The sequence below is a fragment of the Fistularia commersonii genome, chromosome 20 (genome assembly GCF_037954325.1).
Source record: "Fistularia commersonii isolate RoL2024-O1a breed Wild chromosome 20, RoL_Fcom_v1.0, whole genome shotgun sequence".
NCBI lineage: Eukaryota > Metazoa > Chordata > Actinopteri > Syngnathiformes > Fistulariidae > Fistularia > Fistularia commersonii.
The window spans coordinates 9,467,550-9,481,825 of NC_141303.1; the positions used below are offsets into that span (position 1 = coordinate 9,467,550).

The 14,276-nt window shown below is 38.6% G+C and overlaps 1 protein-coding gene across 2 annotated transcripts in view; it reads right to left on the minus strand.

Moving 5' to 3' along the window:
- otofa (otoferlin a) overlaps nt 1-14,276 on the minus strand; it is a 74,320-nt gene that overhangs the window by 3,254 nt on the left and 56,790 nt on the right. Inside the window, exons 25-47 of one of the 2 annotated variants that reach the window (XM_086167518.1) lie at nt 14,078-14,212; nt 12,043-12,204; nt 11,805-11,876; nt 11,481-11,600; nt 11,242-11,403; nt 10,961-11,123; nt 9,904-10,070; nt 9,714-9,743; nt 9,448-9,585; nt 9,218-9,293; nt 7,700-7,842; nt 7,479-7,613; nt 7,246-7,383; nt 7,043-7,170; nt 6,710-6,880; nt 6,308-6,468; nt 5,619-5,761; nt 5,448-5,536; nt 4,453-4,551; nt 4,130-4,228; nt 1,017-1,258; nt 717-895; nt 385-485 (exon numbers count right to left, since the gene is read on the minus strand). In XM_086167518.1, the coding sequence (XP_086023644.1) occupies nt 385-485; nt 717-895; nt 1,017-1,258; nt 4,130-4,228; nt 4,453-4,551; nt 5,448-5,536; nt 5,619-5,761; nt 6,308-6,468; nt 6,710-6,880; nt 7,043-7,170; nt 7,246-7,383; nt 7,479-7,613; nt 7,700-7,842; nt 9,218-9,293; nt 9,448-9,585; nt 9,714-9,743; nt 9,904-10,070; nt 10,961-11,123; nt 11,242-11,403; nt 11,481-11,600; nt 11,805-11,876; nt 12,043-12,204; nt 14,078-14,212 (3,053 nt within the window). The remainder of the gene's footprint in view (nt 1-384; nt 486-716; nt 896-1,016; nt 1,259-4,129; nt 4,229-4,452; nt 4,552-5,447; nt 5,537-5,618; nt 5,762-6,307; nt 6,469-6,709; nt 6,881-7,042; nt 7,171-7,245; nt 7,384-7,478; nt 7,614-7,699; nt 7,843-9,217; nt 9,294-9,447; nt 9,586-9,713; nt 9,744-9,903; nt 10,071-10,960; nt 11,124-11,241; nt 11,404-11,480; nt 11,601-11,804; nt 11,877-12,042; nt 12,205-14,077; nt 14,213-14,276) is intronic. The other variant, XM_086167520.1, reaches the window with a different exon arrangement.

A 14,276-nucleotide genomic window follows, 5' to 3' on the forward strand; every position in this document is an offset into this window, starting at 1 on the left:
AGGAGTCACATTCAAAAAGAAGAAAAGGACGAAGGGTAGGGGGGAGCAGAGGGGAGAACGTTGAAGAAATGGTATGGTGTGAAGTGTGAAGAGTGACCCTTTGATAGAGAGGGAAGCAGTAACAGGGTCAGAAATAGACCAATTTACATCTATATAAGGTTATATGTAATCCTCTATTAATATTTTTTCACGCAGGTTTTGTTCTTTCAGAACATCTTTTTAAGAGAAGATGTATGGCACAGCCCTTCATTTCCCTGCACTGTTCTTCTCCCTTTCACTTCAGTTTTTTTAACATTGTGAAAAGTAACAGTTTGAGTCCTGCTTGAGACTATTTAAGTTTTAAAATTACGGATGAAAGTTTTCTTAAGAAGCACAGTATCTTACTTTGGTTTCTCCAGTGGGTCAGGCTCATTGCGCCCAAGTCCTACAGGACTTTTCTCCGCCTCCTCAGCTATCACCAGATGGAGCTCAGCTTCGACCTTACCCTGTGAGGTTCATAACATTTTGAGCTTCATAGATATCATGCAATATTGAAACCCTGAGAGGTGACAAGTTTTTGTAATTCACATAGTCATTTTGGTTGTAAAAAAATTATATAACTGTTAATAGTTTCTTTATGGAGTAAAATCTCTCAAAAGTCTTCAACTATCTTTGAACATCAAACCGCAGGGGAATGCTATTATTCTGCAGTTTTCAGTCTTTGATATATCTCTTACCGTGAGCTCCATTTCATCGTTCTCATCACGGGCTACAAATGGCCACCATCCCTTTACTCTTTTTTGTTTGAAGATGGAGATGGTGGGCAACTCCTGCTCATTTCGAATCATATCCAGGGAGCACTGCTTCGCCGTCTTTGCACCACGTGGGAACCGGTTCAGATCCAGCTCTATCGCACCTGGGAGCGGTCAGAAAAAGTCAAAAATGATGTCACATATTCTTTTCTGTCAGTTCCACTGCGTACATTTTAATGGAAAAATCAACCAAAACATTTGAAGACTGCTCATATGAGACCTTACCCAGGAAGTCGTCAGCCGAGAAATGGTCGGCGTCCCACACCTGCAGCGTGAGACGAGGGGGGATTTTGTATTCGGTCTCATCCCAAGAGAACATGGATTCCTTTTTAGAGATCACAATCTTCTCCTCAGCCATTAGATAATCGAAGGGGAAGACAAAACGCCAGTTAAAGTTCCCCTCGCCAGTCAGGGAGTGGTAGTGCACATCCGTGTCCTGCTTGTCCTCCTGCTGCCCTTTTAGCCACCTGCGGAAAAGTCAGACACAAGTAAGACCAGTGTGGGGCCATTAGAGTCAGAGGTATGTTGACCTTCAGGATCATGATATGGTAAGAATGTTTAATTCAATTGTTCATGCATTTTTATGGTTGAAATGCCGGAAATCTCAACAGTCTGTTGTCACCAAATATTATTTTAATTCCTTTCAATTAGAAGGTGACTGGGTCAAGGGACATGGATCTGTCTGCTAACAAGCGAGATGATGCTAATAGGTCACAGTCAAAAAAGATAAAAGTGAATCCCCAATTTAAAATCAGATTTAAAGCAGTTGTGTATGCAAGTCATTGTTAAATGCTCCATTCAAATCTGATTTAATATTGGACTGTCACACTGTTTTCCAAGCCATGCAAAAATAAATACTGTAGATGTGTGTTTTCTTGTAAAACATGTTGTTCCCACTTCGGTAAAAAAAAGATTGAGGTGTGTTTTTTATGTGCTGGATTCTTTCCAGTGGTGGGAGTGGAGACACATTCTTAATTCTTAATTAAAATGACTTAAAACTGCAATAAATTACAACCTATCTTGGTAATGTCTCAAAACCTATTTAAACTGGCACAGGTTAGTCACCAGTGACTGTCTGGGCTACTTATTTTACAGTGTACATTAATGGCTACTTTTGAAATCAATATCTCAAAAATCAAAAAAACAAAACTGCAATCTACATTTCTTATAAAAAATGGTTTTATTTCAAATATTTCCTTGATAGATATTTGATATTGTGACAAACATATCTCTATTTCTTGTTCTACAAATGTATTAAACTGCAGATGGTAAAGTTACTGTGGTTTGATATATATTATCTGCAGTTATTTTGTGTGTGCATTATTAAGGCTGGAAAAAAATACTGAATACCTCAGAAAAGAGAGTGAAGTTTTGGCCACCATGTTTATTTTTGAAGGCCTTGCAGTCAACATGAATTTAATATTACATCATCAAGTTCAGTGCGTGTCGACTGTACAATTATATAACCTACTGCATTGCAGATTCTGAAGGGAGCCAATAAAATATCACCTCGATATCATGAACAAAACATTTGTGCAATTTCTTCATATTCACCTATAACTCACTTGGCTAACATGAATAGTTAAGCACTTTTCTCAGGTAATATTTTTCTCATTTTGATCCCTTTTAAAATCACAGCATTTTAGCATTGTGGGGTTATGCACTGCACAATAAAATACACATTACAGCTGTTTTGTGTTCTTTTTTGCAGTACAATTTTTTACATGACAACATTATGAGGTTTAGTTTAAACACAATTTTAATTTGATTTGGGCTGTTACTGATTATTTACTCACTTTTACTTACTTTTACTCAAGTGAAAGATCATGTTACTTTTAATGACGGATATTAACAGCAACTGACATGACTACAACTAACTGTATTAAACCACTGGCACCATCTGATCAGTCATGGTCACAACCTGCTTGTGTTTGACATCTGGATTATCCATCGGAGTATACTATATTGATATAGACTTTAGGAGCTCTTGTTCTGATACATCTGTAAATGAAATATGAAAGAAATAAACAAAGAAAAAACATTTTCTCTGTTGTGAGCCACTCCTTTCTCACATTATCTGATTATTGAAGTAATAAAATGTATTACTTGAAAAATGTACTGGCTAAGTGGCGTCATAAACTGTGGGTAGGTACTTAATTGATCCCCAAGGGGAAATTTGTTAGTTTTTGACTTGTCTGAATATATGGAGGTGGGCGTGACCGATGAATGCTAGAGGATAAAAGATTTCAATACATAGCTACTGCAGAATCCTTGGATACGCAGAAGTAATCATTTGGTTGTATTGATTCCAACGGGAAACTCAACATTATCTATACTGTCAAAGAAGCCACAGATTCTCTGTTGCAATGCATTCACTGGATTGTGTGTGTGTGTGTGTGTTTGTGTGTGTGTGTGTCTGTGTGTTATGATATTGATATTGGGCCTGACCAATGTGCCCCACAGGCAACTGAACAAATAATGATCCCCAATAACGTGTTAGAGTCATTAGGGCTGTTTAAAAGATGGTTCCCTGTTTGGTATGCAAACAACTTTAAGAAACAGAATCTTCTTCTACTTTCAGTTTTTCCCTACAGGCGACACCACAGAGAATAACCCCCCTCTAAGAAACAGATGAACAGACCACAGACTTTGCCGAGGCAATAGTGAGACTGGGTAAGAAATGCAGAGAAAATCTAAATTGTTATTCACTTTCTCATGGCAGATGTGAATGGAAATTAGGAACTAAAAAAATAAATAACTTGGGCAATTACATTTCTTGAAATGCCAGTCAGCATGTTGGCAAGGGTGAGTGGTACATCCATCTATAAAGCTCCTCCTTTGTTTATTTTTTTGCTATCATGAATGAAATGTCTGCCATGAAAAAAGCTCTGTGCTTTTTCTTAAAGTGCTGTCACCACCTTGCATGGTTTATACACATCCATGCAATATGTTGCAATTGCACTGAAATTTAAAATAGCTTTGTTGTGGAAACTGCAGTACCAGACTAAACCACAAACAACCCCTGTAAAATCAGTAGCAATTAAATGCAATTTAGAATTGATAATTATTACATTATAAGGGCTTTGGATACATACACTACAAGATCCACATCAGTGATAATGCTAGAAATATTAACAGGGGCTGATGTTGTTTGGTCCTGACTAACAAATTGTATTTAGTTCCAAACATGCTATTCGGAGAAATACAGTCAAGCAAAGCCACAACAACTGCCAAATGTTAAGTGGGGACAGGAAGCAGCATAAGGAATGAGAAATAATTCAGGGATGGTAGGAAGTGAAGGCAGGTGTACGAGCCATGCGATGGAATCGTGTTTTTACCCCCTGACATAGATGTCAGACATCTTCTCTCCTGTCATGAATGCATCGTCTTCTAGAATTACGTCATCAGTGTTCCAAATAACAACACGAAGCTCAAAGCTAGACATCAGCATTGACCAGAGAAGAGAGAGAGGACGACAAACAGGGTCCATACCACAAACACAAAGACAAACGCAACAAATAACACAGCACAACACAAGACATACATACGCATACGCACACAAACAAGAAAAAAAACAAAAACAAACAAGAGTTAACTGCAAAACAAAACCTCACACCACACAGCTCACACCCACGGGACAGGGCATGGCCGCTGTACGTACCCCCTGACAAATATGTCACTGGACTTTTCCCCAGTGAAGTAATCATCGTCCTCCAGTATTACTTCGTCTGTATTCCAAATAATCACCCTGAGCTCATATCTGGTAAGGGGGGGGGGGAAGGAACATATACAAACTTAGCTGGACTTAAATTACAGAGAGCTTTACCCCTTAAACAGACTGAGCGATATTTACCTTGGGCATTAAGTTGCATATTAACATTTTTTGAACTGTCAGTAAAACTACGTCAACTTGTGAATTTTAGGCATTCTAGATGTTGATCTCAAGCCATGAGGATTCTCCATTGTTGAAGAAGTAATCTCTGCCTCTCATTCTATCTATCTATCTATCTATCTATCTGTCTGTCTGTCTGTCTGTCTGTCTGTCTGTCTGTCTGTCTGTCTGTCTGTCTGTCTGTCTGTCTGTCTGTCTGTCTGTCTGTCTGTCTGTCTGTCTGTCTGTCTGTCTGTCTGTCTGTCTGTCTGTCTGTCTACTAAATTGTTATTTAAACAGTATGGTTCTATTCCTGGCTAGAATAGGAGTTATTGTAACTTCATAATACATCATACTTCTTTGTATAGTTCGTAAAACATCATATTTACAGGAGTTATAATCGTGAACTCTAAATGTCATTTTTTTTTTTTTACAACTGGATATCTGTCCTTGATTGGTGAATCAATTTGACCTATTTGTTGTTAAATAAATTGTTGAGTGACGATAACTTTGAAGACATTTCACCGTGCCTGAAAATAGTTTCATGTGTATGATATAGTAACTATGTAACTATCCATTGGCTGGACAAAACTTTAATACATTACCTTATCTGTGAGCATGATTTCTGCCTGAAACATTCTTCAGCAGTGGTTGAGGTTTTAACAGTGAAGACAATTCCCATGATTCCATGCTACATCCCATCTAGATCTTATGTTACTATTTTGAGTGTCAAACATTCAAACAGCAAAAACATCATGGTGTGCCTTTAAAAATCATCCGTGTACCTTTTTGGTTTTCGCGGCGATATGTCAGTGGCAGGTCCTGGAGCTGGCATGTCCATAGGGAACATATCGACCCACATTTCAATACGACCCTTTGAATACAATAATGCCGTTAAAAATGTGTTGAAATGATGACCTTGATTCATGTCTTTAGACAAAGTGTTCATTTTTCACCTGCTCAATGCCAGGCTTGTCAGGGTTCAGCAGAGGTCTTGTCTCAACATGTTCGGGAACAAGCTTACAGCCCAACCTGGGAATTTCCTCCCAGTGGTTAAGAACTGTTAGTGCTAAATGCTCGTCTGTTTGCCTCTTCAGGCCTGTAAGAACAATAAAAGGAAACTTGAAAACTTGCAATGTTATTCAAAGCAACATTTAGGGTACATAGAACACTAGTCATCCAGTATGTCTGGGGAAAATGCATGCACTTTAAAAAAACTCATTGTTTTTTGGGGAAAGGGGATGACGATAATTAGCATTCCAATTATATTTCAAAATTAAAACTACAAACACAAGACAGTGAGTCCAAATTTACACATCAAGGCTTCCAATGCTTTCTATTGCTGAAACTACCCAATAAGATGTATTATTTTGGCAGGCACAGTAATTTCAGAATGTCTCTTCTGTTCACAGTTTTGGGACAGCTTTCATGTTCAAGCACTTCACACTTTGTTGCCTGTTTAGAAGCATTCAAAAATGTGCAATGATGGTCATGTATGACAGTTGCATACCTAACTCTATGTACTTGTAAAATGAAAATAGAGATAATTAATATAATATGAATACACCCCATTAATAATCATCTCGTGCATTTGTATGAAATCACAATCATTTTGGCTGGTTTCAGAAGAAATGCACACCAATACCATTTTCATCCTCGATCTCTGTTGGTCCCATGAAAATTCGGTTTGCCACCTTGACTTGGCCTCCAGGCCCGTATTGAGGTCCCTCAATCTTGCTGTCTTTACACAGCTTTGCCAGGATCTGAGTGGGCTTCATAGGGTCACGCCACACATTGTACCCATGGCTAACATCAACACAAAACAAAAGGGGTATTTGATCTATTCCATATAAAATAGTGTGATAAAGTATCCATGTGTTTTTATGTGGAGGGGAGGATGGAGGAATTGTCAATGATGGAGAAACTATGAGATTTGTGAATGGTGGAGGCAGTGCCAACAGCTTAATTTTTAATACTGTTAAGTTTGAGAAAATTAAAACCAAACATTTGACTGGAAAGGTAAAGGTTCAAGGACATGGATGCTCACACGGAGTAGTGAGAGGAAAGGCCACAGGTAGCTCTGTATTTGCTGTAAAATCGATTCTCCAGATCAATCTTTGTCTCTCCAATCAGGTCATCCGTGCCAACCAGGTCCCAGTCATACACAGATACTGTCAACATGGACTCCATGGGAAATGTGGCCTCAATGTCAAATGACCTGAGTATTACATTCATTCAAAGATGAAAAGAATGGTTAGGTATTGACTGGGATATGGCTCATTGTATTTGTCAAAAGTGATCATTTAATTTGATTCATCTTCCTGGTAGTTTGGCAAAATGCATCACTGATGTCTTCGTTAATTTTTTTTTTTCAACTCACTTGCCAAACACAGGGTTGAGTTGTTTTGAGATGTAATTTTCTTTGTCTTTGAGCTCTGACTTGCCCAGCTTGATGACAACATACGGATCTGCCTTCCCATTGATATCGGCAGGATGAAGGTCTGTCGCCTGAAGAGGAGATCAGCTTAATGAATCACCTACATATTAAATATGTAGCGCTTCACTAATACCGATGTCACTTACCCTGACCACATAGACACGGACGAGGACATTGATGGGGTCATTATGAGGAATGTTCTGGAACATGCCCATGTTTGGATCAAATCCTGCCTCTCTTGTGATCTCCTCTGACAAAGGTAGTTTGTACATGCATAGGGATCCCTAAGTTAGATAGAAAGAAACATTGTATTTATCTTGTGTTATTTCTTTTCAGTTGATGTGCCAAAAGATGTTAGTGTGATTTCATCCCACCCCACCTTGTATCTGCCAACAATTCTGTCATCATCCAAAGCATGTTCATCATCATCCCCAGCTTTTCCTCTGTAGAGGTTGAAAGTATGTAGCCAGTCTTCAAAATTCCCGTACTCACTCTCCAGCTCCTTGTTGTACACCTTTTAAAGCAATTGGAGAGAATAAGCATGTCAGTGAAGATGTAACTACTTATTAACTTTATCCAGAGAGTGAATGATTCCCTCACCATCAGCTCATCAACTTTGGATTTAACAGTACGTTTCTCAGATCCGTCCACAGCTTGAGCCTTTCTCTTGTCCTTGGAGGATTTCTTCTCTTTCTTTTCCTTTGTTTTGGAGCCTTTCAGAACAAGGTCATCAAGTTTCATATCTGATTGAAGGATTGCGTGGAGGTGGACAAAGCAGGATGGAGTCATGAGGAAGGGAGGCTGGATTGCACTTAACATGAAAGTTGACAGATGTGGTAATAAAAGGAATACATTTCCCAAAAGAGAGATTGATAAATAATCTGTAAAAATCTACTTAAATGTCAATCAAAAGACCTATATCTGTGTATGACTGTATGTTTCAGCGGTATGTTGTAGTGTGAGAAAAAAAGGAGGATATAAATGATACATTAAGATTGATCTACTCTTCATGGAGATTGCCAATTGTTTGAAAAACTGATGAAGCTTGTGTGACTGTGGTTTGCCAAAGTGTGAAAAATAACTCAGATGGTAGTATATTCCACATATGTCTGTCAAATTTTTGGATATTTATACACATTACTCATTCTGTAATTCATTATGAGCCAACTTTCATGTGTACAGCAGTAATGAGGGGTCATGCTAATATATCAAAAGGAAATGAATATGATAATACCAGATGTAGAATATGTCATTGGGGATGACTCAGATTTACAGACTCTTCATGCAGAATGACTTTCATCTATTTCCCAATAGGCATATTTTAATCTCGAAGCAGTTTAAACAAAATATTATCCTATAAAATGGTCATTATCATTTACAGTCAGAGCACATATTTGCATTAATAGTAACCTATTCCACCTCTTGCACATCAAATGACAGATACCCTAATGGTAAACCATTGTGACCATGGCCTGGTAAAAAATGGAATCAATAGATATGCATGTATAGCTACAAGGCCAAGGCAAGGAAAGAGACTGGAATCTTAGCTTCATAATTTGCAGCTCCTTTTTTTTAATGTTTGTACTCTTAAGTTTAAGTTGTTTAACACAGAAGTAAGTACATTTTTACATTGATTGTGTTTACAAAAGCCAATTTAAAAGTGTATGATGGTCTTCGATTAAACTAAATTGACTTTCTTGCTATATGTATGATTGGTTGCACAATTAAGATTCCACATTTTAAAAGCTAGCATCATTGCAAAAATAAGTACATTAAGTGAAGAATTTTGCATAAAATAATACAATTCATCACAGCCTGCTATCATTAAACATGACAAATGGTAAAGCACTAGATTGTTATGTTACATAACTGGTCAAAACAAAACACTACTAGGTATGTCATGTGAAGGCATGACATACTGTAATGTAAAATGATCACAATTATCAGGCAAATAAACATGACAGGGGAAAATGTGATGAAACTCGAAATAGTAATAACATAACACAAAATAATATAACATTACAATACAGAACTTAGTTGGATGCAGCGCAAGTAAATGTAATATAACCCTGTGCATCGTGATGGAATGGAAGTTTTTCATGTTGTCACAGTAAATACCTGCTGCCTCAGCTGCAATCTCTAGGTCTTCTCTCTCATCTGCTTCAGCCTGAGCTGCCTCCTGGGCTCTGAGGGTCTAGAAGAAATAAATATCATCAGATATTTTAGTGTGTGTGTGTGTGTGTATCTGTGTGTGTTTTAATTAGTCCCCATAGTTCCCTAGTTGTGCGCAAACACTGAAGCCTTAGTAGTGGGCTGAAATGAACTAAAACACAATAAAAGAGACAAACCTCCTTCAGTGTGTCAATGGAAGCAAAATATTTTGACCACCAGTCCAGCACACTCTCATCTGTCTCATCTTCTTCCTCCATTCCTCCCTTCTTTTTCTTCTTTTTCTTCCTTTTTTCTTTGTCATTTTCTTCCTCTGTCTTAAGCAGTAAAAACAAGACAATCTAATTTTCCCCAGAGGCTTTTTTTTTTTTTTAATGATTACATAGCAACTGATAAATACACCATCTAGTTTCATGGCCAAATTCCTATAGGAACAATTACTTACCATATCAACTTTTACTACTGCGTCAGATGTCTATGATAGGGGATGTTAACAACACAGGGATTAATGCACACACTGGGTCACACATGCATGAGTAATACATTTGCAGGAACAGACAAAAACCAAAGGACAGAATTAAGCAGTGAGCCCCTTTCAAACCCACCGTCCATCAACAGTATAAATAGCCACTTACAGCATCTAACTTGACAACTGTGTCCATTTTTCGGATCTGAGGCTCTAAGTTCATGTTGACAATGATGTCACCTGTGGAGTGAGAGAGAGTGCGGGAGGAAAGGCTGGGTGAGGCACGAGGCTGGGAGCCGCCATTGGTTAGGACCATATAGCCATTCATTAGCTTAGCTGGAGTGAGGCCGAATGTTATGACAGCAGGTTGCGGGACAGGAGAGGACGTCCGAAGACATGCAAAAGAAAGAGAGAAAAAGAGGCAGAAAAAGGTGCCGATAATGTAGATTGGTAGATTTAGAGTATAAGGCAAGCAGATTAAAAAGCAAGGTTAGAAAAGTGGAGTTATTCTCGAGGGACTCGAAATAGATATCAGAAGTCTTAAAATCAACATTTAAAAATTGTTTCAACCTTTCTAGCAGGACATATTTGGTTTTCTGAAAACAAACTGATGCTCCAAGAAGTTTAAAACAAAGGCAAAGATATATTTCCAGATATTACTTACTAATGTAAACCCCTTAATAGAAGTGAAAAAGAAATGAATGAAAGTTTGGCCTCTCCAACATGGAAGCCAAGTTATAACAGTTTATATACATAATATTTCTAAATATATGTAACCATTAGCTACCATGAAGCAAAGTGTATCTAAAACACATTTAAGATTAACATGTATAAAATCATAAATGTAAGAGTAGTTCTGCCCTCTTCTTTCAACCTCAATTTAATACTTTGTAAACTTAAATATATGTAATACTTTGAGCTAAGGCCATGTCTGTATTTTGAAATGCTTGAAAGGTCTAGAATGAGTGTTGGCATCTATTGTAATATAATTAGTTTTGGGTATCTCATGCTTTTACATCATGAAAAATAATTTTGGTAATTTAAGAATACCTGCTCACTTCAAGCTATATTTGGCAGAAATTAATCACATATTAATAGATCTCTGTGTTTGTGTGTGCGTGTGTATGCAAATGTCTTGAGATGATGGATGAAAGACAGTGTATCCCTTCAGAATATAAACTCAATGGACTTTCCTAAAAGGGTTCATCTCAGAGTTCTGTGAATACCTGCCGTGGCCCACTGAGTGGAGGTCTTATCTGGAGTGCAGTAGATGAATCGTCGCAGGCTGGTCACAGCGTGGGACCCAACTAGGATGTAGCGACCAAATGCACGACAGTCCACCACCCTGATATTAAGTGGAGGGTGTAGAAGCTCATTCTCTGGCAAATCCTGAGATTTTTACAAACAGATCAAATTATGATCTGACAGACAACAGTTTGTTTCCTGATTGTTGTCTTATGTCATTTATAAGCTGTGACTTTGGATTTTGATGGGCTGAGGCACTTACCACTTCAAACCATTTGACCAGAGTGCTGAAATTTGGGTTCTTTTTGTAGTTCTGGATAAGGGCAGACTGAACGCCTCTACCTGCACACTCAATATCGACACGTGGTCGATCCACCTGAGCTAAGTTGATCCTCTTCAGGTCCCTTAAGCCCCAAAACAAAACCTGAGAAAAGAAAAGGAAACATTAATGTAAGTGAATCCGTGACGTTTAAAAGTTAGATATAGTGGCTGAAATTTCACCTCTATGCGGTAGCGACTAAGGACCGGACGTATGCCCAGTGGGACAGGCAGAATTGGTCCACGCTCGGAATCTGTTGGACCTTCAATGGGAGGAAGATCACTTCTCCCTCCTTGACCAATCTAATGGAGGACGATCAGGAGTAAGTCTGGGAGTCTGTTGTGCAATATGACTGTAACAGCAGCTTTCTCCTAATGATTGATATCCCTATCTGCTTTGCCTACTGCAGTTGAGGTTAGCTGAATATTGGAAAAACCAAACATTCTTAGTAAGTTCTGTAAAACACGAAAAGAAGAAAACCGGGATTGAGGGAATAAAGAGAGCACCTTTATTTCAGGAACAGCAAAGTTATGGACAGCAATAAGAGCACGTCTAATCTCCTCAGAGTCAAAGGGTATCTGAAGGCAAAGAGAACGAAGCGCAGCAGAGAGAAACAGGAGGGTAGCAAATGAAACTTAGAATAGTCTTGTCAGAAAGAGATGTCGATGAAAGCTTCAGTTTTAAAATAGACAATATTTTGATATTATGTTCTCATGCTTATCCACACATCCTGTATTCAGTTACCTGTAGCAGCTCGAAGGCAGCCAGCAATTCCCCGGCAGTGCAGTTGCCCCTGTAAATCTGGTAGTATTCTAACTGTGGCGGGAACCTCGGTGGTCCGTAGTGTTCGTCACACATCTTAATGTTGGGCTTTGCAAAAGTCCGTCCAATGTACTCTGCCTTGCCCTGAACATCCCATCAACAGCAGGCATTTGATACAGTCAAGGGACAAGCGAAGGGAGTTAGACATGGGTAAGGGAGGTGCAGTGGCAACAACTTGCTGTAAAATGCAAATCACTGGGGTGTAAAAGTGGAAGAGCATAGACGTGAGAAGGAAAAGATGTCTGGCTAGATGTCCTTGCATACAAATGAACTGTACCCATTGAACAGTGAGAGTTCATAAAAGTATTTTCAATATCTTTCCTCTTTTCATTGTGAAGCAATGGGTGATGGAATTTTGGCCTTCCTAATTTTTCACTTCTGCTTCCATGTAGAGTTTATCTCTCCTGTAGCCCATAGGCAGGGTGTGCATTGGTTTGTAAAAAAAAAATCACTAAAAATTATCTCCCAAAGTTCCTGGAATTAGCAACAAATAAAGAGAATGAAGTGGGATTTACACAAATATACTAAAACAATGATTTCAAACAAAAGACTGAATATAATAAGTGTAAAATCTGATAAAACTTGCAAAAGACCATTCAAAATATTTTTGCTTTGAAAATTTTCAAGAAAATTGAATGTAATTGACACTAATTTTACTGAGAAAAAAATATGAAAATTTATACTATTCACAAGAACTTTACACAAAATTGTTTTTTTTGAAACAGCAGGTAAGTTTAAAAGGGACAACGACTGCAGCTCTTCATATATATTAACAGTAAAGAGTTCAGTTGTTCAGCACATGCTGTTTTTTATTTACTTCCCCAGTTCTATTTCCCTGGCCCTAGTCTGCTCCCTATAGGGGTCACACAGGGAATCATCTGTTTCCTCTTCTCACCAGCTAACTTCATCGTCTCTTTCTCTCCATCCATTAGTCTCCTCCAAGGTTCTCCTCCAGGCCTCCTGCCTGGCAGTTCCAACCTCAGCATCCTTCTACTCATATTCACTGTCTTTCCTCTGTACGTGACAATTTATCTTTCCACTCTCCATCATTTTCAGACCCCTCCTCAATTCACCTTTACCAATTTGTGCTACTTCGTGGTCCAGAAGAGTCATGCCTTCTACTCTCCGTATTCCCACTCCATTATTCTTCCAATCCATGATGGGACAGCTGAAATCCTGTTCCTAAGCTTCCAGCCTTACTATCTTTCCACCTGGTCTCTTTGACAACACAGTAGATTGACCTTTCTCCTCCTGTCAGTAGGTCAGAGGGAGCAGCATTGTGGCTCCTAACATTCATCCTGCCTTTCCTCTTCTCTCTGCCTATAGACACTCCTGCCTCATATCTTTCTTAGATTAGCCCAACAGAAATTGGATTAACCCTAGAACACTAAAGTTAAAATAGGTAACCCCATCACTAATGTTCGGTATATTTTACCCAATACAATATCCTGGATAAAATGCAGTTTTCATCAATTTATAGATGGGCCGATGGGAGAAGGGAAACAAACATACAATCAATAACATCCTGGAGCAGCCTGAAGCTACCCAAGGAGCCATAAAACTCAGACAACGGTAACACAAAATCACATGACATGAATTGTGTGGGTGAAAATCACCCGACGTTAGTGTTCTAGGATTAATATGGAAAAATCTACTGGTACCCCCAGTATCAGTAGATTTTGGGTACCAAAATAAATACATGCTGCATTAACTATTGACCATAAGTAGACCAGCCTTGTGATTCAACAATTTATGTAACTTGGATTGATCCAAACTCTTTTTAGCCAGTCAGTATATTTAGGGTTCATTTGAGAGACAGGGAGTTGGAGTGAGGTGGACAAACGGTGAGAACATGAGGAATGGAGAGACAAAACACTTTTACTTTTACTGTCACAGATCCCACTCAAGGTTTGGATTCGTCAATGATGCATATTGTTGATATGGAGAAGAATCCTACCACAGTGTCCTGATCATAAATTTCCACCACAATGATTGGTGGATCATCTCTGAGCTCATTTGCCTCCCCAAAGAGCTCCACATCATCAAACACCAGCAGCTGGTCCCATGTAGGGCAAAGAGTCTCACTCAGGACCTGTTCTCACACACAGACACACACAGACACACACACACTACCTATTGAGTTTACAGTTTGTAAA